The sequence below is a fragment of the Oryctolagus cuniculus genome, chromosome 15, assembly GCF_051225735.1.
Source record: "Oryctolagus cuniculus isolate XC-2025 breed Fujian yellow rabbit chromosome 15, ASM5122573v1, whole genome shotgun sequence".
Lineage (NCBI taxonomy): Eukaryota > Metazoa > Chordata > Mammalia > Lagomorpha > Leporidae > Oryctolagus > Oryctolagus cuniculus.
The window spans coordinates 241298-265881 of NC_142881.1; the positions used below are offsets into that span (position 1 = coordinate 241298).

The following is a 24584-nucleotide window of genomic DNA, read 5'->3' on the forward strand; positions in this document are numbered from 1 at the left end:
AGGCCCCCTTGCCTTCTTAGCAAACCTGCACCAGGGGCCGGGCGTGACATAGTAGGCTAAACCTCTGCCTGCAGCGCCAGCACCCTGTATCAGTGCCGGCTGGAGTCCCAGCTGTTCCTCTTCCTTTTTTTTTTTTTTTTTTAAAGATTTATTTTTATTTATTTGAAAGTCAGAATTACACAGAGAGAGGAGAGGCAGAGAGAGAGAGAGAGAGAGAGAGAGAGAGAGAGAGAGAGAGAGAGAGAGAAAGGTCTTCCATCCGATGGTTCACACCCCAATTGGCCGCAATGGCTGGAGCTGCGCAGATCTGAAGTCAAGAGCCAGGAGCTTCTTCTGGGTCTCCCACGTGGGTGCAGGGGCCCAAGGACTTGGGCCATCTTCCACTGCTATCCCAGGCCACAGCAGAGAGCTAGATAGGAAGTGGAGCAGCTGGGACTCGAACCGGCGCCCATATGGGATGCCGGCACTTCAGGCTAGGGCGTTAACCCACTGCGGCACAGCGCCGGCCCCGCAGCTGTTCCTCTTCTGATCCAGCTCCCTACTAATGTGCTGGGAAAGCAGTGGAAGACGGCCCAAGTGCTTGGGCCCTGCACCTGTGTTGGAGACCCAGAAGAAGCTCCTGGCTCCGGGCTTCAGCAGCAGATACAAGTGCCTGCTCTCCTGCTCTCTCTCTCTCTCCCCCCCTTTCCCCCCTCTCTCCTCCTCTCTGTAACCTGCCTTCCAAATAAAAAATAAATCTTAAAAAAACAGAAACCGGTGATGCTGACTGCTGGGTTCTGAAGGCAGCAGGTCGGGGGTCGGTGAGAGCCTCAGAGCCGGGACATGAAAGTGTCCTCGGGCAAAGGACACTGGGCACGTTACTCAAGGATGCTGCGAATGTCCACAGAGGACCACGTGGGCCCATGGTGCTGCCCTCCACAGGACCCAGGACACAGGGTGCAGGCGTGAGGGAGAGCTCGGCATCTGTGTCCCAGTGCCCTTGGGAAAAATGAGACGAGACGGAGCTGTATCCAAGATTGTATGCTGACTGTATGCCGCTGAGGCTGAGATGAGGCAGAGGGGACAGGGAGGAAGCTGGGAATGGTGACGAGGGCAGGAGCCGACAGGTGGTGGGACAGGTGCCAACTGCGTCAGCGAAGAGACCTGAGGTCCCGTCTCCCAGACAGAACACTGGCCCTGCTGACCCCAGGGCCCCAGGCTGTGTCTCCCAGACAGAACACTGGCCCCACTGACCATGGGACCCCAGGCTGGGTCTCCCAGACAGAACACTGGCCCCGCTGACCATGGGACCCCAGGCTGGGTCTCCCAGACAGAACACTGACCCCATGACCCCAGGCTGGGTCTCCCAGACAGAACACTGGCCCTGCTTACCACAGGACCCCAGGCTGGGTCGCAGGTCCTGCGTGAGCAGAGCTGCTCTAAGGTGGGTGGTGACGCTGGAGGGACTCGCGCCCTCTGCCAGCAGCTTCTCCAGGAAAATGCTTCCGATCCAACATGGCGTGGATGGGCTGCTGGGCGGCAGGAGGCCAGGGTGGGGCTCAGCTGCCAAGGCACAGTCCCCCCGGGAAAGCCAACACCGTGCATGGGAAAACTCTGGCAGAATACACGGAGTGCTGGCACCGCTGTGCCACTGACCGGGCAGGGAGGAGGACTCTGGAGTGGACAGAATTTCCATGTTCCATTTTTTTCTGCTTTCACACAGGTTCCCACAGGCCGGGGCAGCCCAGCTGCCACCCACAGCCAGGGCCTGAACGTGGGTCCTGGTTTTCAGCCCCACACACCTGGAACCTGTCCATTTCGGTGCAGGAAGCACTGCTGCATTCTCTGAGTCTGGCGCCACGCTCCCCGCGATCCAGGGCCCTGAGAGCCCACGTGTGGCCCGTGTCGGGAGTCAGGTAGCCAGCAGCAGGCTCTGGCCAAATCCGCAGCCCAGAAGGGTGGTGAGGGGAAGCGGGGGGACCGCCCTCTGGTATAGAGCACAGTGTGGCGTGTGGCCGCTGGGCCTCCTGGGCAGGCCTGGTGCCCAGGCTGAGATCTCTGTTGTCTCCCCGGTCTGAGCTGCCCTCGGCAGCTGAGCCCACGGTGGGGCCGCCTCCTCCAACTCTTCCCGGCACCCCAACCTCTCAGAGGCCTGAAGCTCCCGGGTCTCCCGGGAAACTGAAGTCCAGAACAGAACACTCCATCCCAGACGCAGGAGACCATCGGTGAAGAAGTCATTGCACATGTTTGGAGAGGGCACCCACGTGGTTTCTAGAACCTGCAGGTGCCTCACTGCTCTGGCAACAGCTCTGCCCTCACTGGGCAGGGCCCCAGCCCAGGACAGCAGGCCCCGCCCACCACACCTGCCACAGGGGCCAGCCTGCCCCGGCCTGGGGGGCCTCTGCCGGCCCCATCACTGGTGCTTGCCTCTTCTCGTGGTGCTTCTAAACCCGCGGGATGCGCCCTGGCCAAAGCAGATGGTGGGGGGAACCCTGGAAGAGAAGGCTCTGTCACGCAGAGGCCAGTGCGCACACGCCTTTCATTCTGCAGCCCCCTCTCCCAACCCCGTGCCCGACACACCGCCCATCCCACCCCCACCCCTCCTGCCTCGGCGGGCTCTGGAGATCACCTCGCCTGACAGAAACCCTGACCACCTGCTGGTGCCCAGGGCTGGATTCTTTGGAGGTTTTTCCCCATTTTGGGGCATTTCCCCCAGATTAGGTCCGAAGTAGCGCTAACCCAACACAAGCACAGTCAACCTGCGAGGACCCCAGGGCTGCGGGCCCAATGCGTTCCTGCCGCCCAGAACCAGAGTTGAAGAAAAACCCAGGCTGACTCGGCAAGAACTCGGCCCAGGCCGCGGCCAGCACTGCCCGGTCTGCACACACCCAGGACAGGCTCTGGAAGACAGAGGCTGACCTGCGACCCGAGGCCCTCCGCTCCGCCGAGGGTGCTGCCGGGGCTGCCCCAGGCTCAGCGCCGACCTCCATGGCGTCCCCTTCTGACTGCTCCCCGTCATCCCGCGGGGCTCCTGCAGACGTGCTCACTCTGGCCCCTGGCATGGCTGGGCTGTGGAAGACAGAGAGTGACCAGCGGCTTCGGTCCTATTTCCCTGAGAACTTTCCAGGAGACCACAGCCTCTTACTGTTTCGGCACAGTCTGTGGTGTGCCAGGAGCAGATCGGCACCGGCACCACTTTGGTGCTGAACCCTGACCCTCAGTGAACCACCTCACACCTGCTGTGACCCCAGCTCCTTCAGTGCCACGTGGTAGATGCCCACCAGGGTTCGCTCTTCTGGATTTATCTCTGGGGCCAGCACTGTGGCGTAGCACACAAAGCTGCCTGGACGTGGGCCTCCCACGTGGGCACCAGTTTGTGTCCCTGCTCCACTTCCGACCAAGCTCCCTGCACCCACGTGGGCGAGATCTCCCTCCGCTGGCTCACTCCCCAGAGGCCCACACAGCCAGGGCTGGGCCAGGCTGAAGCCGGGAGCCAGGCGCTCCACCAGGTCTCCCATGTGGGTGCAGGGCCCAGGCACCTGGGCCTCACTGCCCCCCACAGGAGCATGAGCAGGCGTGGGAGCAGAGCCGCTGGTGGACCCGGCGCTCTGGTAAGGGCTGCTGCTGCTGCAGGGGCAGCTTCACCGGCTGAACCACAACCCCAGCCCCCCAAAGGCCTCTCACGAGAGATTTACTGGACTCGCCCAAGACTAGGGAACACCCTCCCTGATACCAACCTCTCAATCTAGCACTACAGGCTTCCCCTTAACATGAGCCCTCCGGGGCTGGCGCTGTGGCACAGCGGGTACAGCACTGCATCCCACATGAGTGCTGGTTCGAGTCCCAGCTGCTCCACTTCTGATCCAGCTCCCTGCTGATGGCCTGGGAAAGCAGAGGAGGGTGGACCAGGTGCTAAGGCCCTTGCACCTTCGTGAGAGACCCGGATGAACTTCCTGGCTCCTGGCATTGGCCTGGTCCAGCCCTGGCCACTGCAGCCATCTGGGGAGTGAACCAGAAGACAGAAGATCTCTCTCTCCCCCTCCCTCCCTCTCTCCCCCCATACTCTTTCAAATAAACCAAAATTTTTTTTCTTAAAAAAGGCAAAGAAATAGCACGCAATTCCAGAATCCCGGGGGGCATCTCCCCCAGGGCCCTGAGCAGTTGCACCGCAGGACAGAAAACTGATGCCCCAGGGGGGCGGGGTCTGGGGCAGCTCCCAAGGCTGCTCAGAGGTCAGGAGGTCAGAAGGCCAGGAGTCATGAGTGCAGGGAAGGCAGCCGCCCGCTCGCTCCCAACTCCCCTCTGCTGCCCCAGCACAGAGCCAGGAGCCAGGGATCTGCCCTCCCCCTTCCCCCCGTCAGTGACCCCTGCCCACTGCTGGGGCCACCCACAGGCGCTCAGCCGCAGAGCACAGAGGTGACCTCTGAACCCAGGGCACCGCCGGCCAGCCGCCGGCCAGGCCCCTCACCTACCCTCTGCTTTTCTTTGCTTTATCAAAGCGGAAGTCTGCAGGGTACAGGTGAACCCTCACCAGGTGGTCCTTCCGGGCCTCGCTGGTCTTGAACCTCTCCGGGCAGCCCTCCACCAGGCACTGGTACTGAAAGGCAGCCGCGTCACCGCCCGCCCCGCCGCCACGCCCCGCCGCCCACCGGCCCGGCACCCACCATGTCCTGCCTCTCGGACAGGACCTGGAAGAGCGAGTCGTGCCACTCCAGCACGTGGGCGTCCAGCAGGTGTCCGGAGGGGAAGGCCCGCTGGCAGAAGGCGCACACGTTCCTGTGCAGCGTGTGGTAGTGGTGCTCGTAGCACTCCAGCGTGTCGAACACCTGGCAGCAGCCGGCCACCTGGCAGGTGAACTCCGGCACCCTGGCGAGGACAGAGGCCGAGCTGGACCCCTGACCGTCGCCACGCCCCCGCCCGAGACGCCCCGAAAGCTGCCTGCGCACCAGACGGGGGGGGGGGGGGGGGCGGATGAAGATGCGCACAGCAGGCAGCCTGGAGCCCACCCTCTGGAGCTCGCGGGCGGGATGGGGGGCGCTCGCTCGGCTCAGGCTGCTCCGGGCACAGGACGGGTGGGGGCCTGGCCCGAGCTGCTCACCTGGGCCTGTCCGGCACCTCGGCCACCTGCGTGAGCACATCCTGGAGGTACAGGTGCCGCTGCACATCCCCTTCCTGCAAGAGAGCCGTGCTGTGGGCGGGCCCCCGGAGCTCGGGCGCAGTCTGCCACACCCCAGGCCAGCCCATCACAGGCCCAGCCCACCTCCCGCCCCTCAAGGCCCTGCCCACCGCTCGGGCCCACCCTCAAGGCCCCGCTCACAGGAGGCCCCCCCACGCCCATCTCTCCGGGCCCGCCCTCAAGGTCCCCGCTTCCTCTCTAGTCAGCCCCTCAGGGCCCTGCCCGCCAACCAGACCCACTCCAAGGCCCCGCCCCCAACGCGTGCCCGCCCTCAAGGCCCCCCCCCGCCCATCTCTCCGGGCCCTCCCCTCAGGGCCCCGCCCCCGCCCTGCCCACCCTCGAGGCCCCGCCCCCCGACCACCGTTCTGCTCTCTTCACCTCGAAGAACTCGTGCTCCCGCGGGAAGCGCTCCTGGCGCGCCGCAAAGCAGAACGGAGAGGCGCCCGCCGCGGGGTCCCGCTCCACGGGCAGCGGCTCGGCCGCCCCAGGCCCGCCAGCCAGACGGGCGCGCAGCGCAGGCGGCAGCAGCATCCCCTCAGGGGCCTGCGGCTCCCAGCCTGCCGGCCACTGCCCACCTCGAACGTAGGGTGCGCCGTGACGTCAGCGCGCTTCCGGGGGCGGGCCCTACTTGCCGCCCGGATGTGACGTCGGTGCGCTTCCGGCGGCGGCAGGCGGCGCGGGACTGGGTGGTCGCCTCGGGGTCTGGTGAGTCCGGGGTGGTGGGGCTGAGTGGGCTCCGAAGGCCGGCAGGGGTTCGGGCGGGCCGCTGGCCCGAGCCGTCCTCTTCCGCCCGCCGGGCCGCGGTTCCTGTGGCCCGGAGCTGGCTCCCGCCGGAGGGGCCTGTAGCGCCCGCGTCGCGGTCGGGACCCTGGAAGCGGTGGCAGCGCCCAGGACGCGCCGTGCGGCCCGAGGGGAGGGTCCTTCCGTGCTGGGACGGGCAGACGGCACCCCTGGAGCCTGGTCGGGGGCGCGCGCCCACCTGGTCGGAGCGGCCGAGGCCCCGCGTGACCCCGCGCGAGCTCGGGCTGGACGCCGGGAGGCGACGGCCTCCGGGTGCCCGCGGACGCAGAGCCGAGGACGCGGGAGTGTCCAAGACCCGGAGAGCGGCCCGGCCGACAGCCGGGTTGGCGTCAGTGCCTGGACGTTGCACCCCTCGAGCCTCTTGGCCGCGGGTGGCGTCCGATGCGTGACTCTGGCCCACCCTCAGCGCGCTTGACCTGGTGTCCACCTGGCCACCGTGAACCTCAGCCCCCGGCTTCAGGAGGCCTGGCGGCCGGGGGTCCGAGGAGGCTCTGGTGGTGTTGGGCGCGGGGCGGCGGTGTGGGAACCGGCCTGGGCCTCCCGCGCCTGCCCGGCAGCATCGGCGACTCCCCGGGGTGCCGGCGTCCGCTCCCTGCTGGCCTCGTGCTGCCCCGTGGGCTGCTGTGAGCACCTCCCGACTCGGAAGCGTGCGGCCAGTGTGGGATGCCCGTGCGGTGACCAGGAGACCGAGTCCACCCCGACGCTCAGCCGTGGTCGGGAAGCCGAGTGCCTGGCGCCTTTGGTGTGCTTGCTGGGGCGTCTGACTTAGAGCTTGGCCTCGCTGAAGCTGTGGGGCCGGTAGCTTGCTGGCACGGTGGGGGTTTTGTTTGTTTTATGTTAGGGAGAGGAGGTCTTCGTCTGCTGGTTCACTCCCCAAATGGCCGCAGTGGCTGGAGCTCCCTCCAGGTCTCCCACATGGCCCAAGGACTTGGGCCACCGTCTGCTGCTTTCCCAGGCCACAGCAGAAAGCTGGATTGGAAGTGGAGCAGCTGGGACTGGAACCTGCGCCCGTGTGGGATTCCGGCACTGCAGGCGACAGCTTTACCCGCTACGCCTCAGCGCTGGCCCTGTGGAGTGGTTCTTAACCATTTTGGAATCACAGAGCCTTTGAGAACTTGGTGGGAGACCGTCACTCAGAAAACACAGACATGAATCATTTTGCCTCTGACTTCCAGGATTTGCACGTTACTTGTAGGTTCCAGGTTGGACGCCAAGTGGTTTTCTAGGGCTGTCAAGTCTGCTTTTGGGTCTGGGGAAGTCACAGTGCCCTCGGGCCCATCACGAGTGCCTGGGCAGCCCCGGCAGCAGCAGGCACCAGTGCGGTGGGGACGCCTGTGTAGTCTGCTGCTGTCCACTGGGAGCGTCTGACTGACATGGGACCCTAGGACAGCTGATGACCTGGGCAGGCTGAGCTGAAATGACCCCAGGCGAACAGTGTAGGGAGCAGTGAGAACGTGACGCCCTCCGGGGCCTGCCCATCCTGAGCTGGGCCTGGGCAGGAAGAAGCAGCGTGTGGGTCCTGGGAGGCGGCGGCACACAGAGGGTGGAGAGCCTGGAGGGGGCCTCCCGCGCGTGACCCGGCTCCACTCTCCATGCATTTGGCCTGTGCACAGCATCCCTCCCCCGGCCTGTCCAAATCCTGGAGTCCCAAAGGGGCAGAGCTGCCGTGTCTGTTCTGTCCACCAGCTGAGGGCTCCCTGGTGGAGGACAGAGGGAGCCGGCACTGGCACACGGGTTGGCTCACCATCTGTGACGGCGGCATCCATGTGGGGGCGCAGGTTCAAGTCCTGGCTGCTCTGCCTCCAGGCCAGCTGCCTGCTGATGCACCTGGGAAAGCCCCAGGAAGCCCCAGTGCTTGGGCCCCTGCACCACGTGGGAGAGCCTGGATGGGCTTCCCGGCTCCTGGCTTGGGCCCGGCCCACCCCCAGCTGCTGCGGCCATTTGGGGAGTGAACCAGCAGATAAAAGATCTCCTTTTCTCTCTCTTTCTCTGTGTCACTTGGCCTATCATAAAAAAAAAAGAATTAAGACCTTTGGGGTCACAATGATTCTTCCCGCTGGGGCTGGTTGTCTGGTCTGTGGCATAGCTGAGTGCCATGCAGCTGGCGGCACACGGAGGCGGCAGGTGGTCAGGAAGGAGCTGGGGGCTGGGGCCGAGTTGCCCTGTTCAGGGCCCAGCCGTGGCACGTCAGGTCCTCGTCACCGTGTGCTGCAGGCTTGGTTTCCCCTCTGGAAGGCGCACCGCGATGCTGGTGACGGGGAGCCGCAGCCATGAGTGAGTTTCGGATTCACCACGACGTCAACGAGCTGCTCAGCCTGCTGCGTGTGCACGGGGGCGACGGGGCTGAGGTCTACATCGACCTGCTGCAGAAGAACCGGACGCCCTACGTCTCCACCACCGTCTCCGCCCACAGCGCCAAGGTGAGCGCCTGCCCGCTCCGCAGGGCCTTGCGGGACCACGCTGGCGGGTCCCGTCCCTGGTGCCCGTGACCACATCCTGCACACCAGGCCGGCCCGCGTCTCACACCAGCTCCTGCCCTTTGCCCACCCCAGAGATGAGTAAGTGGAGACCGGGGAGAGACCACAGCCTTTCCTGTGAACAGGAAGAGAAGCTGCTGGCGTTGGCCACGTTGAAATCCCTTTAAAGCACTGTTTCTCTGTTCAAGTAATACGTCGTTCAAAATAAAGTCTTCAGTGGAAAGTGATCTTGAATTTGAAGTCTTCTAAAAATGAGTGGGGAAGTTTTATTTAGATGGCGGAGCAATGGCAGGATGTGACAGATCACGTGTGGATGGGGGGCTGAGGGGCACACAGGAGCACCCTCGGCCACGCGAGCTCTGGGCCGTGGACAGCAGGAGATGTGGGGCTCGCGAGTGGCCAAAGCCCTCACGGCCTGACCCGAGAGCAGCTGCGTGGCAAGGCCTGGGTCTGTGTGGAGTCGTTAGTTTTCTTTCAGAGACAAATAGGGTAACTTAGCTGACCTGGTTTAGTTTTTTTTGACTTTAATTGTGGCCATTAAATCACTTATGTGTGTGCTTTTAAGGTTAAAATTGCTGAGTTTTCCCGCACTCCAGAAGACTTTCTAAAGAAATACGATGAACTGAAATCCAAAAACACGAGGAACCTTGACCCCCTGGTGTACCTGTTGTCAAAGCTTACAGAAGACAGAGAGGTAGGCGCCCTGTGCCCAACATGGGGACGCTGGGAAGGGCGCTCTCCAGGGTCTCAGAGCCGAGTGACGTGTGCCTGCTGCCCAGCTCCCACCTGCCCCCTGCCAGTAACGCCCGGAGGCCAGGTGCCGGTGCGTCGAGCGGGCGTCACCTCGGCTGGGTGGGTCTGCACCGGGTGTGAGGAGAACATGAGGCAGAGGGGCCCAGCCAGTGACCTGCTGGTTTCTGTCCTCTAGTCCAGGCTCAGGGGCCGCTGGACGTGCTGACCACAAGGACAGCTCAGAGCAGACTGCAGAGTGTCCTCCCTGTGGGGCTGCAGGGCCCTCCTCGTGTCCCGTGTGGGCATCTGAGTTAGAAAGGACCGGGCGTGACTGTCCAGTGAGGTGCACAGACTCTGCCGGCCCGTTGTGGACACACAGTCTGCATGTTTCAGACCCTGCAGTATCTGCATCAGAATGCGAAGGACAGAGGCGAGCTCGCGGCCAGCGCTGCCGCCAGCAGTGCTGCCGGCTTCAGCGTCTCCGCCACGGCCTCCAAGATGTCCATGCAGGAGCTGGAAGAGCTCAGAAAGCAGCTGGGCAGCGTGACCACGGGCTCCACGCTGCAGCAGGTATCACAGCCATGGTGGCCACAGCGCCAGCCGGGTGGGCGCTTCTCTGTTGTGGGCTGACACTGTGGTGTGGCCAGCCTGAGACACTGGTATTCCATACAGGCACAAATTCTAGTCCCAGCTGCTCCACTTCTGATCCAGCTGCCCACCAGTGTGCCTGGGAAAGCAGCAGAGGACGGCCCAGATCCCTGGGCCCCTGCACCCACATGGGAGACCCAGGAGAAGCTCTGGCCATTGTGGCTGTTTGGGGAGTGAACGAGTGGATGGAAGATTGCTCCCTGTCTCTCCCTCTCTGTTTGTGTAACTCTGCCTTTTAAAGAAAACTTAAAAAAAAAAAAAAAAAACAACTGTGGGCCAGCATTGTGGTGCAGCAGGTTAAGCCACTGCCTGCAACACTGGCATCCTGTCTGAGCGCTGGTTTGGGTCCCAGCTGCTCCACTTCTGATCCAACTCCCTGCTGCTGTGCCGGGAAAGCAGCAGAGGACGGCCTGAGTGCCCTGCTACCCAGGTGGGAGACCAGGGTGGAGCTCTGGGCTCACAGCCTCAGCCTGACCCACCCCCGGCCGTTTTAGTGATTTGGAAAGTGAACCAGTGGATGGCAGATGGATTAATATCTCTGTTCTCTGTTCCTCTCTTTCTGTAATTCTGCTTTTCAAATAAATCTTTGATAATTAGTAAATCAACCTGCATTTAGGGGAGCAGAGGCTTGATGCGGAGCCTCGCTCTCCAGGGTGACTGTCCTTGGGAGTTCTGGACGGGAGCTGGCTTGTAGCCCAGTGGTTACGATGCCCAGTTCTCTGGTAGAGCACGTGGCTTCAATTCCCAGCTCCAGTTCGTGGCCGCAGCGTCCTGACAGTGCAGAAGCAGGTGATGGATGGCTCAAGTGGTTAGGTACCTGCCGGCCACCTGGGGACCTGGATTGAGATCCTGACTCCTGCCTTTGGCCTGGCCCTGTTCCCCCCAGTACAGGCATTTGGAGAGCAGAAAGTGGATCGGAGTGCTGACTCCTGCCTCAGATAAGTGAGTGAACATTCTGGAATTCCAGATGCAAGAGATAAGTAGCGCTAGTGAGGCTCAGCCTTCCTGGGCCACCAGGAGTCTTGCTTCCTGTCTGCTTCCTCTTAGTCTGGGTGCTTCCCCAGATCTCTGGGTTGTTTTTTCCTCTTATACTTCTTGCCTCTCCTGGGTGTGATTCTGTATGGTACCTGGGACTTGCTGTGGGCCCCTTACTGGACCAAGACCCCTGAGAAAGGGGACCAGGCCTCCCATCTGTCCTGTTCTCCAGCCCTGGTGTTGTAGCTGGCTTCCTCTCTGCTTGATAAACTCCTGTGTGTGAAATGAGCGACTGTGATGCCACAGGTGTGTTGATTTCACCAGTGTCTTTTTATTTTTTTAAAGATTTAGTTATTTATTTGAAAGGCAGAGTTACAGAGAGGCAGAGAGAGAGAGGAAGTCTTCAACCACTTGTTCACTCCCCAATTGGCCGCAAAGGCTGGAGCTAGGCTGATCCGAAGCCAGGAGCCAGGAGCTTCTTCCGGGTCTCCCATGTGAATGCAGGGGCCCAAGGACTTGGGCCATCTTCCATTGCTTTCCCAAGCACATTTGCAGAGAGCTGGATGTGAAGTGGAGCAGCTGGGACTCAAACCAGTGCCCCATGGGATGCCAGCACTGCAGGCGATGACTTTACCTGCTACGCCACAGCGCCAGCCCCACCACCAGTACGCTCACTGAAGTATGTCTTTCTGCTTCTTTAAAAATGTCCTCACCAGTCTTTAGAACTCACAAGAAAGATGCTTCGAGACAAGCAGAACAAGAAGAATTTGGGCCAGCCCTTGCCTGTCTTTCCAGCGTGGGTGTATGAGAGGCCAGCACTGGCCGGCGACTTTCTGATTGCCTCTGGGCTGAGCACTGACGTGGCTTTGCCTATAGGTAGGTAAGGGGTTTGCTTCTGACTCCTGGCGACAACAGAGCACGTCTACTCACGTGGTGATGGCGGGGCCGTCGCCAGCTGCTCCCTGCTGTCCTCTGGGTCCCTCTCTGGCCTCCGTGTAGCTGTCTGGTGTCAGCCTCTGTTCTTTGTGGCCTCTCCAGGGACGCTGATCCCCCCCCCCCCCACGGTGAGCAGCTCAGCCAGGCTGGCACCGTCTGGCCCTCAGCCTGTCTCTGGCCAGTCTGTTTGGGGGCGCTGGCACCTCGTACCCCTGTCCCTGGAGTATTCATGAAGCCTTGTGCACCCTCAGAGCTCAGCCAGAAATCCCAGCAGTGCCCCCACGGCTGTCCACACTGTGGTCACGCCTAGTGTGGCAGGGTGATGCCATGCGCCTGCTTTCCTTGCTGTCTGGTCTCTGCACTCGTGCAGTGGCGGGCATGCGGAGTGGCATCGCAGGCGGTCAGCACACACTGTTGAGGGAGCAGACTCGCGGCCAGATGCGGCACCCAGGTGAGCACCTGGGGAAGTGAAGCGCGCGCTCGCACAGCACTTGTGCTGCTCCCCAGGGCTTCCAGGCCGAGGTGAGCCGAGTGGTGGGAGTGAGCCAGAGGCAGCACCTGAGTGCCAGCAGAGGTGGGGTCAGATGTCGCTGGAGTCGGGCCTTCAGGCCCGGGGAGAAACAGGACAGGCCAGCAGAGGTGGGGTCAGATGTCGCTGGAGTCGGGCCTTCAGGCCCGGGGAGAAACAGGACAGGCCAGCAGAGGTGGGGTCAGATGTCACTGGAGTCAGGCCTTCAGGCCCGGGAGAAACAGGACAGGCCAACAGAGGTGGGGTCAGATGTCGCTGGAGTCGGGCCTTCAGGCCCGGGGAGAAACAGGACAGGCCAGCAGAGGTGGGGTCAGATGTCGCTGGAGTCGGGCCTTCAGGCCCGGGGAGAAACAGGACAGGCCAGCAGAGGTGGGGTCAGATGTCGCTGGAGTCGGGCCTTCAGGCCCGGGAGAAACAGGACAGGCCAGCAGAGGTGGGGTCAGATGTCGCTGGAGTCGGGCCTTCAGGCCCGGGAGAAACAGGACAGGCCTGGGGAGAAACGGAGCTGCGAGCACAGGAGCAAGCGCTGTGATCCCAGTGTTTGCCACGTGGCTGCTGCCTGGGCCAGCCTCCGCTGCCCTTGTGGGACACTTCCCTTCCCAGCAGGTGTGTGAGGCCACGCTCAGTGGTTTTGTGAACCACACAAGTGTGCCCTCTAATGCCCCCACAAGGTCCCAGGCTGTGGCTTTCTGGTTTCATGTTTAAAGATTGAGATCTTCCAACCTCTGGTTCACTCCCCAAATGGCCACAGTGGCCGGAGCTAGGCCAGGCCGAAGCCAGAAGAGCCAGGAACTCCATCCTTGTCCCCGACATGGGTGCAGGGCCCACGCACCTGGGCCGTCTTGTGCTGCATCCCAAGCCGTTAGCAGGCAGCTGGATGGAAAACAGAGCAGCAGGCCCTTGAGTCAGTACTGCAGTAAGGGATGCTGGTGCTGAAAGCTGCGGCTTAACCCACTGCACCAGTGCTGGCCCCCTGCACCCTGGTTGATTGGCCCCCACTGAGTGTGTGGGGACATCCGGGACAGCCCCACTGTCAGCTGGAGGTTCGCTCCTGCTGCTCGGCGGTCTGTCAGGTTGCATGCATCCTGCAGCCGTCTCGGTGCATGTGACAGAAACGCAGTTCTTGGGGCGGGTGTCGGCACAGCAGGTTGGGCCGCCACCTGCAGTGCCAGCATCCCTCCCACACTGGAGCGATGGTTCAAGTCCGGCTGCTCTGCTTCTCATCCAGCTCCCTTCTAATACACCTGGGAAGGCAGCAGAAGATGGCTAAGGTGCTTAGTCTCCTGCACCCATGTGGAGACCCAGAAGGAGGTGTGGCTCCTGGCTTGGGCCCAGCCCCGGCTGTTGCAGCCATCTGGGGAGTGAAAACAGTTGAGTTCTTCAAGTTTGGAACGGTGTCATCTTAAGGAGGAGCCTACAAGCATGGCTGGTGCTGGGAGCACGCTGCCCCCGCTGTGCCCCCCAGGTGTCAGGTGTCCAGGGCCTGTGCTCAGTGGGAGGAGCCGGGGCAGTCTGCACCTGCCTTGCTGCCACAGTGTCTGAGCTCCTGACCTGCGGTCACTTGAAGTCACTGACTGCCTGTGCCAGTGAAGGCAGGTGTGACTGGCCAGTGGGGCCCTGCGAGCCTGCCCCGTCTGTGCCCTGCAGGTGCGCTGCCCTTGGCTTCCCAGGAGTCCGCTGTGGTGGAGGACTTGCTGTACGTGCTGGTGGGTGTGGATGGCAAGTATATCACTGCCCAGCCCCTGGCCGGGAGGCAGAGCCGCACCTTCCTCGTGGACCCCAACCTGGACCTGTCCATCCGGGAGCTGGTAAACAGAATTCTCCCCGTGGCTGCCAGCTATTCCACCGTGACCAGGTAGGTGCTCAGCCCCAGGAGCCCGTCCTGTGTAGGCAACAAGGCGTCTGCTGGTGAGCGCAGAGGCCGTGCCTGTCCCGCTGTGGGGCAAGTCCCTGCCCGGCGTCCTGGCTCCCTGCTTCCAGCAGGGACGGGGCTGAGTGAGCCCTGTGCTCCTGCTCAGGGCGGCCCTGGGGTGTTTTCCTGGCAGGTTCATTGAGGAGAAGTCGTCCTTCGAGTACGGGCAGGTGAACCACGCCCTGGCGGCCGCCATGCGCACCCTCGTGAAGGAGTACCTGATCCTGGTCACACAGCTGGAGCAGCTGCACAGGCAGGGTCTCCTGTCCCTGCAGAAGCTCTGGTTCTACGTGCAGCCGGCCATGCGCACCGTGGACATCCTGGCCTCCCTCGGTATGCAGCCAGCCTGGGGGCAGCGCGTGAGGGGCGGTCCAGGCCGGGAGGGGCTGTGTGGTTCGCACTTCCAGACCCAGAGGCCTGTACCAAAGCCTGTGTTGCTTTATGTTTTACGGATTTGTGGGAGAAAGCCCGGGAGCTTTTTGACGAGCTTTAGGTGCCGGTGACATCTTCACAGTTGGGGGTGCTCCCAGAGGAGGAGCACCTGTCGCATGAGAGTGGGAGGAGCCCCAGGAGACGCCTGTGGGTCCCCAGCTCTGAGCCCCCCTGCTCCCTGCAGCCACCTCTGTGGATAAGGGTGAGTGCCTCGGGGGAGCAACGTTGAGCCTGCTCCACGACAGGAGCTTCAACTACACAGGCGACAGCCAGGCTCAGGAGCTGTGCCTGTACCTGACCAAGGCGGCCAGCGCACCCTACTTTGAGGTTCTGGAGAGGTGGATCTATCGGGGGATCATCCATGACCCCTACAGGTAGGCCCCTGCTCAGCCAGGGCCCCGTGGCCATGCGCGGCCGCCGTCCCCCAGACAGAGCCTGTGTGCACAGCCGAGGGCTGGGGTGCGATTGGCTGCACCCGGTGACTAGTGTGTTGTGTAGGGGACGTTGGCGCTGCCTTGATTCGGGATCCTTGGGCTTCCAGGTGTGACACTGCCTGTAGGTGCTTCCGCTGTGGGCGTTCGAGTGACGGGGGCACTGTCCACACCCAGAGCTTTGGTTCTTTGGTGTTAAGATGGGAGAAGTGAGCCTGCAGTGCAGGCGTCTGGCTGGGCCTCACACCACAGCGCCCAGCTTGCCACGGTGACTCCTCGGGAATATGCCCTGACGGTGTCGGGCTCACGGCCCCTGACGCCAGTGCTGTTTCAGAGCCTGTGTTCATCGTGGAGGCAAATGCTAAATTCCAGGAGAGGTAGATCAGTCGCCATCCAGCTCTGTGCACCCTTGAGTTCCCCTGACTCCAGGTTAAATATCCAGTTTCGGGGTGAGGTTTCTAGGTTCATTTTATTCTTTAAAGGTTCATTTATTTGAAAGAGACAGAGACGGAGAGGTGAGAGAGAGAGAGAGAGAGATCACCTATCTGCTGGTTTACTCCCCAGATGGCCACAGTGGCTGAGGCTGGTCCGGGGCAAAGCTGGGAGCCCAGGACCCCATCTGGGTCTTCCACGTGGCCGGCAGGGGCCTAGTTTGGGCCATTGGTCACTGCCTTCCTAGAGAGCTGGGTTGGAAGCAGAGACTTGAGCCCATTCGGGATAAGGTGCCAGTGCCCCAGGTGGCAGCTCCTGTAGGTTTATTGTAACTCACGGTTGAGAAGTGACGGCCCTTGCAGGGTTGGTGGAAGCGAGTGCCCCGGGGTGGTGCTGGAAGCCGCTTGCTTTGCTCACACCTGGGCCCCGTGGCTTGCAGCGAGTTCATGGTTGAGGAGCATGAGCTGCGCAAGGAGAAGATCCAGGAGGACTACAACGACAGGTACTGGGACCAGCGGTACACCATCGTGCCGCAGCAGATCCCGTCCTTCCTGCAGAAGATGGCCGACAAGATCCTGAGCACAGGTGCGGGCCCTGGAGGCCCCTGCCAGGGACTCTGCCTGGGCACAGCCCAGCCGCGCACCTGCTGTGGTCCCTGCCGCTGGGTGACTCTGCCTGACCTTTGACAATGTTGGTGCCACAGAAGCTGTCAGGGCCCTGTGCCTACTAGGCCAGCCCAGTCCCCGTCTCACAGCCTGGGACCCACGCAGACATCCCCTGGTGCTGTCCTCTGCTCCCGGCAGAGCCCCTCCCCCCGGAAGTCTGCAGCCAGAGGGCGGGTGGGTGGGGCTTGTGAGAGCCTGGCAACCCTTCTCTCTGCTCAGGAAAGTACCTGAATGTGGTCCGAGAGTGTGGCCACGACGTCACCTGCCCGGTGGCGAAGGAGATCATCTACACGCTGAAGGAGCGGGCGTACGTGGAGCAGATCGAGAAGGCCTTCAACTACGCCAGCAGGGTGCTGCTGGACTTCCTGATGGACGAGCAGGAGCTGCTGGCGCACTTGAGGTCGGCTGGGTGCCTGCCCACCTCAGCCCCAGAGCGGGAGGTGGGGGAGGGATCCGCCCCCAGGGGCCACCGCAGCAGCCTCGTCCTGAGGGCTGTGTGGTCTCTGAAGGGTCTCCCACCTGCCACCCCTCCACGGTGTCTGCCATGTGTCACCTGCTCCCAGCTTCCTGGCTCCCCACCCAACCCCACCCCTGCCCGGGCGCCCCAGCTGCTCCTGGCAGCCTCTGCTCCTGTCTTGGGTCCCAGCCCCTTTCGGGCGCCTGTGTCCACTCGTGACCGCCCGTCCTGCCGCAGGTCCATCAAGCGCTACTTCCTGATGGACCAGGGGGACTTCTTCGTGCACTTCATGGACCTCACCGAGGAGGAGCTCAGGAAGCCGGTGGAGGACATCGTGCCCACGCGGCTGGAGGCGCTGCTGGAGCTGGCCCTGCGCATGAGCACCGCCAACACCGACCCCTTCAAAGACGACCTCAAGGTGGGCGCGGGCGGCCCTGCGTCTGTCACCCTGCCGCGGAGTTGCTGCTGCCGTTCCACGCCCGCGCTTGGCTGTGTGCTGGCCTTGGGGGCCGGCCGTGTCCTGTTTCAGGGGTGCTGTCAGGTCTGGACGTCTGTGGGGTCCTGGGCTTTTCCTTGTTGGGAGGTGTCTGCGTCTCCTTTTGAGTCCCAGCTGCTTTGCCCGTGGGCGGAGGCTGCCCACGTCCCTTGGTTCCCGAGTCAGCCTGGGCAGTCCCCTGCCTCTGTCGCCTGTCCTGGTTCCCAGTCCCGTTGTCCTTCCTGTCTGGAGGTTTCCACTTTTGGAGGTTTGTGTCTGTCGCCATCAGCACAGCTTGCAGCTGTCAGTTCCTGGTCTTTCCCAGTGCCGGCTCTTGCAGGCTCCCTCTGCTGCTCTGTTCTCCCTTTGGTCTCTAATCTGCTTTGCTTTCCCCTGGTTTGGGGTGTGGTTTGGTTTTCATTTTATGGGGTCTTCGTCGGCAGGGTTGGCACTCACAGCTGGGGCGCCCCGGGCCCTGCTCTCACTGCCTGTGCTCTGATTCGGTTCCCTGCTCCATGTGCCTCAGGCTTTTTCGGGTCCCCTGTGGTTTCTCCTGCCCCGTTCATTGGTGGTTGGAGTGTGTTTAGGTTCCACGTCTTTGTGGATTTTGCAGTTTTCCATCTGCTACTTCTCCAGCTTTAGCCTGTCGCGGTTGGAGAGGATACTCAATGATTCAGTTGTGTAAAATTTTGCTAAGGTTTATTTGCTCATTTGAAAGGCAAGGGACATGGGGCTGGCACTACGGCGCAGTGGGTTAAAGCCCTGGCCTGAAGCACCACATGGGATGCCGGATTCTAGTCCCGGTTGCTCCACTTGCAATCCAGCTCTCTGCTATGGCAGGGAAAGCAGTAGAAGATGGCCCAAGTGCTTGGGCCCCTGCACTCGCGTGGGAGACCTGGAAGAAGCTCCTGGCTTCGGATCAGCACAGCTTTGGCTGTTGCAGCCATCTGGGGAATGAACCAGCAGGTGGAAGACCTCTCTCTCCCTGCCTCTCCTCTTTCAGTGTATCTCTGACTTTCAGATCAATAAATCTTTTTTTTTTTTTTTTTGACAGGCAGAGTGGACAGTGAGAGAAAGAGACAGAGAGAAAGGTCTTCCTTTTGCCGTTGGTTCACCCTCCAATGGCTGGCGCGCTGCAGCCGGCGCACCGTGCTGATCCAAAGGCAGGAGCCAGGTACTTATCCTGGTCTCCCATGGGGTGCAGGGCCCAAGTACTTGAGCCATCCTCCACTGCACTCCCTGGCCACAGCAGAGAGCTGGCCTGGAAGAGGAGCAACTAGGACAGAATCCAGCACCCCGACCGGGACTAGAACCCGGTGTGCCAGCGCCGCAAGGCGGAGGATTAGCCTAGTGAGCCGTGGCGCCGGCCAGATCAATAAATCTTTAAAAAAAAAAAAAAAAAAGAAAGAAAGAAAAGAAAAGAAAGAAAGAAAGGCAAGGGACAGAGAGAGCGAGCTTCCATCTGCTGGTTCACTCCCCAAATGCCCACAACAGCCAGGGCTGGGCCAGGCTGAATGGCCCTGCTCAAGGGGGGGGGTCCTCCGCCATCTCGCAGGTGCGTTAGCGGGAAGCAGCCCCTCAGCTGTGTGAGCTGCCACTCGTGTGGCCTCCGTGTACCCCTGGGGGCAGTGCCGCGGTTCCGGGGGCTGCAGTGGTGTGCCAGACCCTGGTTCCCCGCAGGCTTTGCCTCTGCCGTCCTCTGCAGTTGGAAGTGCTGCTGGTGCCGTCACCATTACTGCAGAGCTGGCGCCCCCGGGAACTCGGCCTGTTCTTGCTTCCTGTGTTAGGGTTTTGTTAACAAGCAAAGTTTGTACTGATCAGACTGCTGCATCCGAACATGTGGGCCCTGTACTCCTGGGCTGATGTCACTGGACCTGTGTCTCGGGAGCTGCCCGCTGCCCACTGTGTCTGGGTGGGCGGCCCCGTCTCTTGTGTCCAGGACTCTGCAGGTGGTGGCGAGCGCTGGCCTGGCTGCGCTGCTTCTAACTCTACCTCGTGTTTTGCTTTGTTCTGTCCTTGCTTCTCTTTTCTGAGAAATGCACTTGTAAATTTTGGGTTCTTTTATTTTCTACTGTGTCGTTCTTTTTATTGATTTATAAGGAGTCACACCCTGCCTCTGGCACGTGGCTGAGTCCACGGCTGTGGTGGGCAGCACTGTTGGCTGGGATGCAATTGTACCTCTCACGTGTGCCACCTTCAGCCTGGTGCCCGCCGGTGCACAGGTCCCCGGCCTGAGGGAGTCAGGGTTGTGTGACTGTGCCGTGGCTCTTGGAGAGCAGCGCCTCTGTGTGTGCGTCCTGTGCTCTGGTCTGCACCGAGGGTGTCCACAGAGCTGTGTGTGCAGCCCGAGTTGCTCCTCCAGCCCACCGTGCAGGCGTGCTCTGGGCTTTGTCCTCTGAAAAGCACATGCTTGCTTCTCTCTGTCCCCCAAGATTGACCTGATGCCTCACGACCTCGTCACCCAGCTGCTGCGGGTCCTGGCCATCGAGACCAGGCAGGAGAAGGCGATGGCCCAGGCGGACCCCACAGAGCTCACGCTCAGCGGCCTGGAGGCCTTCTCCTTCGACTACATCGTCAAGTGGCCCCTGTCGCTCATCATCAGCAGGTGAGGGCCGGCCGCCCGGGCGGCTGCAGGGGCTTTGCTGAGGCGTGCCCGCCGCCCGAGCGTGCAGAGCACAGCGCCGCCTCGCCCCACAGGAAGGCCCTCACGCGCTACCAAATGCTCTTCCGGCACATGTTCTACTGCAAGCACGTGGAGCGGCAGCTCTGCAACGTCTGGATCAGCAACAAGACTGCCAAGCAGCACACGCTGACCTCGGCCAAGTGGTGCGTGTGCCCCGGCCCTGCCGTAGGGCTGTGATGATGCTTGCCCGTCAGCTTTCCTGGGGCGGTGTGGTGCCGGGCAGCCCAGTGGCCGCCAGTGCTGGGGGAATTTGCCCGCATGATGAGATCATCGCCAGGGTGGGGGCCTCTGCGCGCGGCTCCAGGTCAGGCTGCTGGGTGCTGTCCTGCAGGACACAGGGACGGGGAGCCGATGCCGGAGATCTGATGCTGCCAGAGTGGGCCCCGGTGCCCCAAGAGCTCTGTGCTAGCATCCAGCCGGCGCTGAAGCGGCACTGCGGTGTGCGTGTGTGGACGCCGCACGGGGCTGCCGCACTTCTGCCCTGCGTCCCCAGGTTTGCCAGCGCCTTCACCCTGCGGCAGCGCATGCTGAACTTTGTGCAGAACATCCAGTACTACATGATGTTCGAGGTCATGGAGCCCACCTGGCACGTCCTGGAGCGGAACCTCAAGTCTGTGAGTGGCCCCTCCCAAGCTGCGAGGGCCAGGTGCAGGTCAGGCTCGGCGAGGGCTGGGCGAGCGTCCCAGCGTTGCTCCTTCCCGCTGCTGCTTGTGCAGCCTAGTGCACGGGGACGAGAGAAGGAGAGGCAGGGAGAGGCCTGGGCACAGCCGTCCCCGAGAACAGGCCCGACCTGTCTCCGCAGGCCTGCAACATCGACGACGTCCTGGGCCACCACACGAGCTTCCTGGACAACTGCCTGAAGGACTGCATGCTGACCAACCCCGAGCTGCTGAAGGTCTTCTCCAAGCTCATGTCCGTGTGCGTCATGTTCACCAACTGCATGCAGGTGCGCCCTGTGCCCGAGGCCTGCCCCGGCTGTCCTCCCACATGTCCCCGCCGCGCTGGGCTCTGTATCTGGGGCCCTTGTCACAAATGGTTACCCAGAAACGGTGGTGCCGAAAGTGAGTGTCCAGTGGCGGGAGCAGCTCGAGGTCTGAGGAAGGTGAGGGTGGCGGTGGGAGCCCCACTGCGCAGGTGCTTGGAGCATACCAGGTCCCCAGGGAAGCTGCAGGCCGTGGCACGGCTGGTGCTCCACTGCACCTTCTGCACCCAGAGCCTGCGCTCGGGGCTAACAGCAGCTCTCCCCTGGGAACCCCTAGAAGTTCGCACAGAGCATGAAACTGGACGGCGAGCTGGGCCGGCTGACGCTGGAGCACGGCACCATGCTGGGGCCACCCACGGAGGCGGAGCGGGCCGAGGAGCGCACCAAGAAGGAGTCCGCCAGGAAGGTGCGTGGGCTTGGGCCCCTGTTCTGATGGCCACGCCGCGGTCGGCAACTTGGTGCCTGAGGTTCCCAACACAAGCACGGTGTTGTGTGGGCTGACCCCAGGGCACCAGTGGCTCGCCCTTGGCTGGAAGGGCCATGTGCGCTCTGGGGCTGCAGAGGAAGCCAGTGGGGCGCGGTGGCCCCAGTCAGGGACAGGAAGAGGCTGGCCTGCAGCGCAGGGACAGCAGGAGGAGGGGCCGTGGGTGCTGCGGAGTCTGCGCTCCATCAGCGCTGCCCCCACCCCGCGGCCGCAGGAGCCTGACGTGTTCTCCAGGTGCCCCGGTCTCGGCTGCTCACCTCTGTCACATGAAATCATCCTGGATCTATTTTTTCTTTTTTCTTTCAAAGAAGGAGGGGTGAGCGGTGCAGTAATTAAAAAACTGGTTGGGGGCTGGCTCTGTGGTGTAGAAAGCTAAGCCTCTGCCTGCAGAGCCAGCATCCCATATGGGCTCTGGCTTGAGACCTGGCTGCTCCACTGCTGATCCAGCTCCCTGCTGATGCTCCTGGGAAAGCAGAAGATGGCCCAAGTCCTTGCACTCCTGCACCCACGTGGGAGACCTGGATGGAGCTCCTGGCTCCTGGCTTCGGCCTGGCCCATCCCTGGCCATTGGAGCCATTTGAGGAGTGACCCAGTGGATAGAAGCGTTCTCTTGCTTCCCCTCCCTCCCTCCCTCCCTCTCCCTCTCCCTCTCCTTCCCTGTGTGTCTTTCCCCTCTCTCTCCCTCTCTCTTTAAATTATTTTTTCATTTGAAAGAGTTACAGAGGTAGAGCCAGAGAGAAAGAGGTCTTCCATCTGCTGGTTTACTCCCCAAATGACCGCAGTGGCCAGAGCTGAGCTGATCCGAAGCCAGGAGCCAGGAGCTTCTTCTGGGTCTTCCACGTGGGTGCAGGAGCCCAAGGACTTGGGCCATCTTCCACTGACTTTCCAGGCCATAGCAGAGAGCTGGATCGAAGCGGAACAACCAGGACTTGAACCAGCGCCCTTATGGGATGCCGGCGCTGCAGGCTGGGGCTTTAACCCACTATACCACAGCACCGGCCCATCTCTGACTTTCAAATAAATAAACCTTTAAAAAAAAAAAAAAGAGCCTGTGGCTCCACAGGGAGGTATGGTGGCCACAGGGCACCTGCTCATCTGCTCTGGTCTTTGTCTCGCCTCAGCACCTGACCGAGCACATGGATACCTCTCAGCTGGCTTTTGGCTTCGAGGCCACCATCAGCAACTTCGACAAGAACTTCTCTGCCCATCTGCTTGACCTTCTGGCCCGGCTGAGTGTCTACAGCACCAGTGACTGTGAGCACGGCATGGCCAGCGTCATCTCCAGGTGGGTGCTGGGGCCTGTGCCAGCAGAGGCAGGCTCTGCGCTCTGCCCCATGGGAAGGGGCAGCTCCCCGTCCCTCGGGTGGGCATGAGCAAGAAGGGGAGCTTTTGACCTCAGGAAGGTGCCACACAGACACCCTGAGTTCCTAAGCAGGGAACTGTTGCCAGCGGCTACTGGGGTGACCAGGAGCCCGGAGCAGGCCCTGCCCCTCACACCGGCAGCCTTGTCTGCTGGAGGCCAGTCTTGAGCTTTCTTGTGTCTAAGTTCACATCTCGGTGTCGTTTAAAAGCTGTGAAGGGGCCAGCTTTGGAGTCTGCGTCCCAGAGCGCAGGTTCAAGTCCCAGCTGCTCCACTTCCCATCTAGCTTCCTGCTGATGACCTGGGAGAACAGTGGAAATGGCCCAAGTGCTTGGACCTCGGCCTGCCCTGCCAAGCCATTACGGCCATTTGGGGAGTGAACCAGAGGATAGAGGATACCTTTCTCCCCCTTTCCCCCTCTCTCCTCCCCCCCCCCTTCCCCATTTCCCTCTCTCCTCCTTCTTGTTACCCTGCCTTTGGAATAAAAAAAAAAAGCCAGTGAGGGCCGTCTGGAGCTGGGCAGTGGGCTGTGCATGGTTGTGATGGGCGGCCCAGCAGGAGTCCACGGGGCTGAAGAGGCTGTGCCTTTCCTCCCCAGAGGACCCAGCTCTACTCCTTTCCCCCACAGGCTGGACTTCAACGGCTTCTACGCGGAGCGCCTGGAGCGCCTGTCTGCAGAGAGGAGCCAGAGGGCCGCCCCCCATGTGCCTGGCCCCCGGGGACCCCCGGCAGCAGTGCCCAGGGTGGCGGTCACTGCACAGTGAGCCCTGGCCGCAGGCTGGAAGGCTGTGGTGCTGCGTGCCGCTGGCTGCCGTGGAGGCGTCCGAGTTGCTGTCAGTGTTTGCTGCTCTCCTGGGTTTCCCGGGCGTTGGGCCTCACATACAGGCCGAGCAGAAACACCTGGTTCTGAGCCGTCCTTGATTCCTGCGACACTGGGCTCAGCCGCTAGGGGGCAGCCTTGTCCCTGTGATGAGGGCAGCTTCCTGGCCTCCCGTAGGTGGATTGCTCACCCCCTGGCTCCCCCCACCCCACACTTCTGCCCTGTCTGTTCCCCAATTCTGGCGTGGACGGCACAGCCAGCCCTGGCCACGCTGCCCCTGCCTACTGAATTTCACGTGTGCCTCTTTGAAAACCCAGCCCTGAACACCCACCCGGGGGGGTTCCTTAGGCAGGGAGCTGGGCTGGGAGGTCAGGAGGAAGTGGATCTGAACCCAAGGCGGTGGGGCTGGGTGGCTTGCCCTGTGCCGTGTATAGGCTGATCTGGAGTAAACATGTTGCCACACGGTGTTGTGCAAAGTGTGTGAGCAAGGAAGCGGCCCCCAGCGCGGGGCTGACCTGCCCCTGTCCCCCAGCCGTGAGGGTGCGCAGCTGTGTTCTGTGGGTGCAGGTCGGCTCTCAGGAAGGGACATGGCTGGCCCCTTGTGCAGCCCCCTATCTCCCCCCGTGTGACTCACAACAGGGCAGGGAGGGGAGAAAAGTCACACGGGAGCCGTGTTGTCCCCAGCGCTAGCAGCGGGTCCGTCACCAAGATGCCCCAGGTATCTTCATGTGTTTCGTGTTGGGGGTGGCCCTGCTGTCCTGGAGACAACATGCTGTCCCCAGGCCCCAGATAAGGCCCTTGTAGTCCATCTGTGGGACAAAGTCCTAGCCCACCCTCTTACTTTGACCTCTGGCCTGAAATCCCTCAAGGTTTCCTGCCCCTCCCAGGAGGCTCTCCCTCCCCCTGCTTCTGGTGGGGGTCCAGGCTGAGCTTCCAGCTCAGGCCACAGGGTGGGTCCGGGCAGGCACATGTGGGGAGTGGCTGTAGAGGGACCCTCCAGGAGAACCCAGAGCCAGGCCAGCACTGGGTACTGCAGGCTCTGGCTGTGGGGCGGCCCCGCCCTCAGGGCAGGAAGGGCAGACACGGGCTGGGCATTCAGTAGCTGGCTGTGTCTGGCTGTTGCAAGGAGAGCCCGGCCCATCAGGACACCCAAAGCAGAGCTGGGGACCCCCAGAGGGAAGCCCAGGCAGGCTTCTCA

General features: G+C 62.1%; 2 protein-coding genes across 7 annotated transcripts; one reads left to right on the forward strand and one right to left on the reverse strand.

The window, feature by feature from the left end:
- Positions 1-1005: 1005 nt before the first annotated feature.
- ZNF511 (zinc finger protein 511) lies at positions 1006-5686 on the reverse strand. Of its 6 annotated transcripts, none has more exons than XR_016221390.1 (7): positions 5534-5686; positions 5078-5151; positions 4644-4845; positions 4452-4576; positions 3717-3861; positions 2899-3048; positions 1660-2471 (listed from the first exon to the last, which is right to left on the reverse strand). XR_016221390.1 is itself a non-coding variant. In XM_051824361.3 (6 exons), exons 1-6 carry the CDS (start codon positions 5684-5686, stop codon positions 2393-2395), a joined length of 783 nt encoding a protein of 260 aa, XP_051680321.1. In that variant the 3' UTR covers positions 1006-2392. The 6 variants fall into 6 exon arrangements, 1 of the variants encoding a protein (XP_051680321.1); XR_016221389.1 differs by having other exon boundaries at positions 3717-3978; XR_016221391.1 differs by having other exon boundaries at positions 2197-2471; positions 4511-4576.
- A 36-nt stretch (positions 5687-5722) lies between these two features.
- Positions 5723-23848, forward strand: TUBGCP2 (tubulin gamma complex component 2). The gene is made up of 18 exons (XM_051824350.3): positions 5723-5860; positions 8171-8376; positions 8999-9127; positions 9559-9735; positions 11505-11664; positions 13901-14108; positions 14299-14498; positions 14782-14971; positions 15900-16045; positions 16345-16525; positions 16820-17000; positions 19490-19662; positions 19755-19883; positions 20234-20354; positions 20543-20686; positions 21000-21128; positions 22328-22491; positions 23195-23848. Exons 2-18 carry the CDS (start codon positions 8227-8229, stop codon positions 23328-23330), a joined length of 2718 nt encoding a protein of 905 aa, XP_051680310.1. The 5' UTR covers positions 5723-5860; positions 8171-8226; the 3' UTR covers positions 23331-23848.
- Positions 23849-24584: the final 736 nt, after the last annotated feature.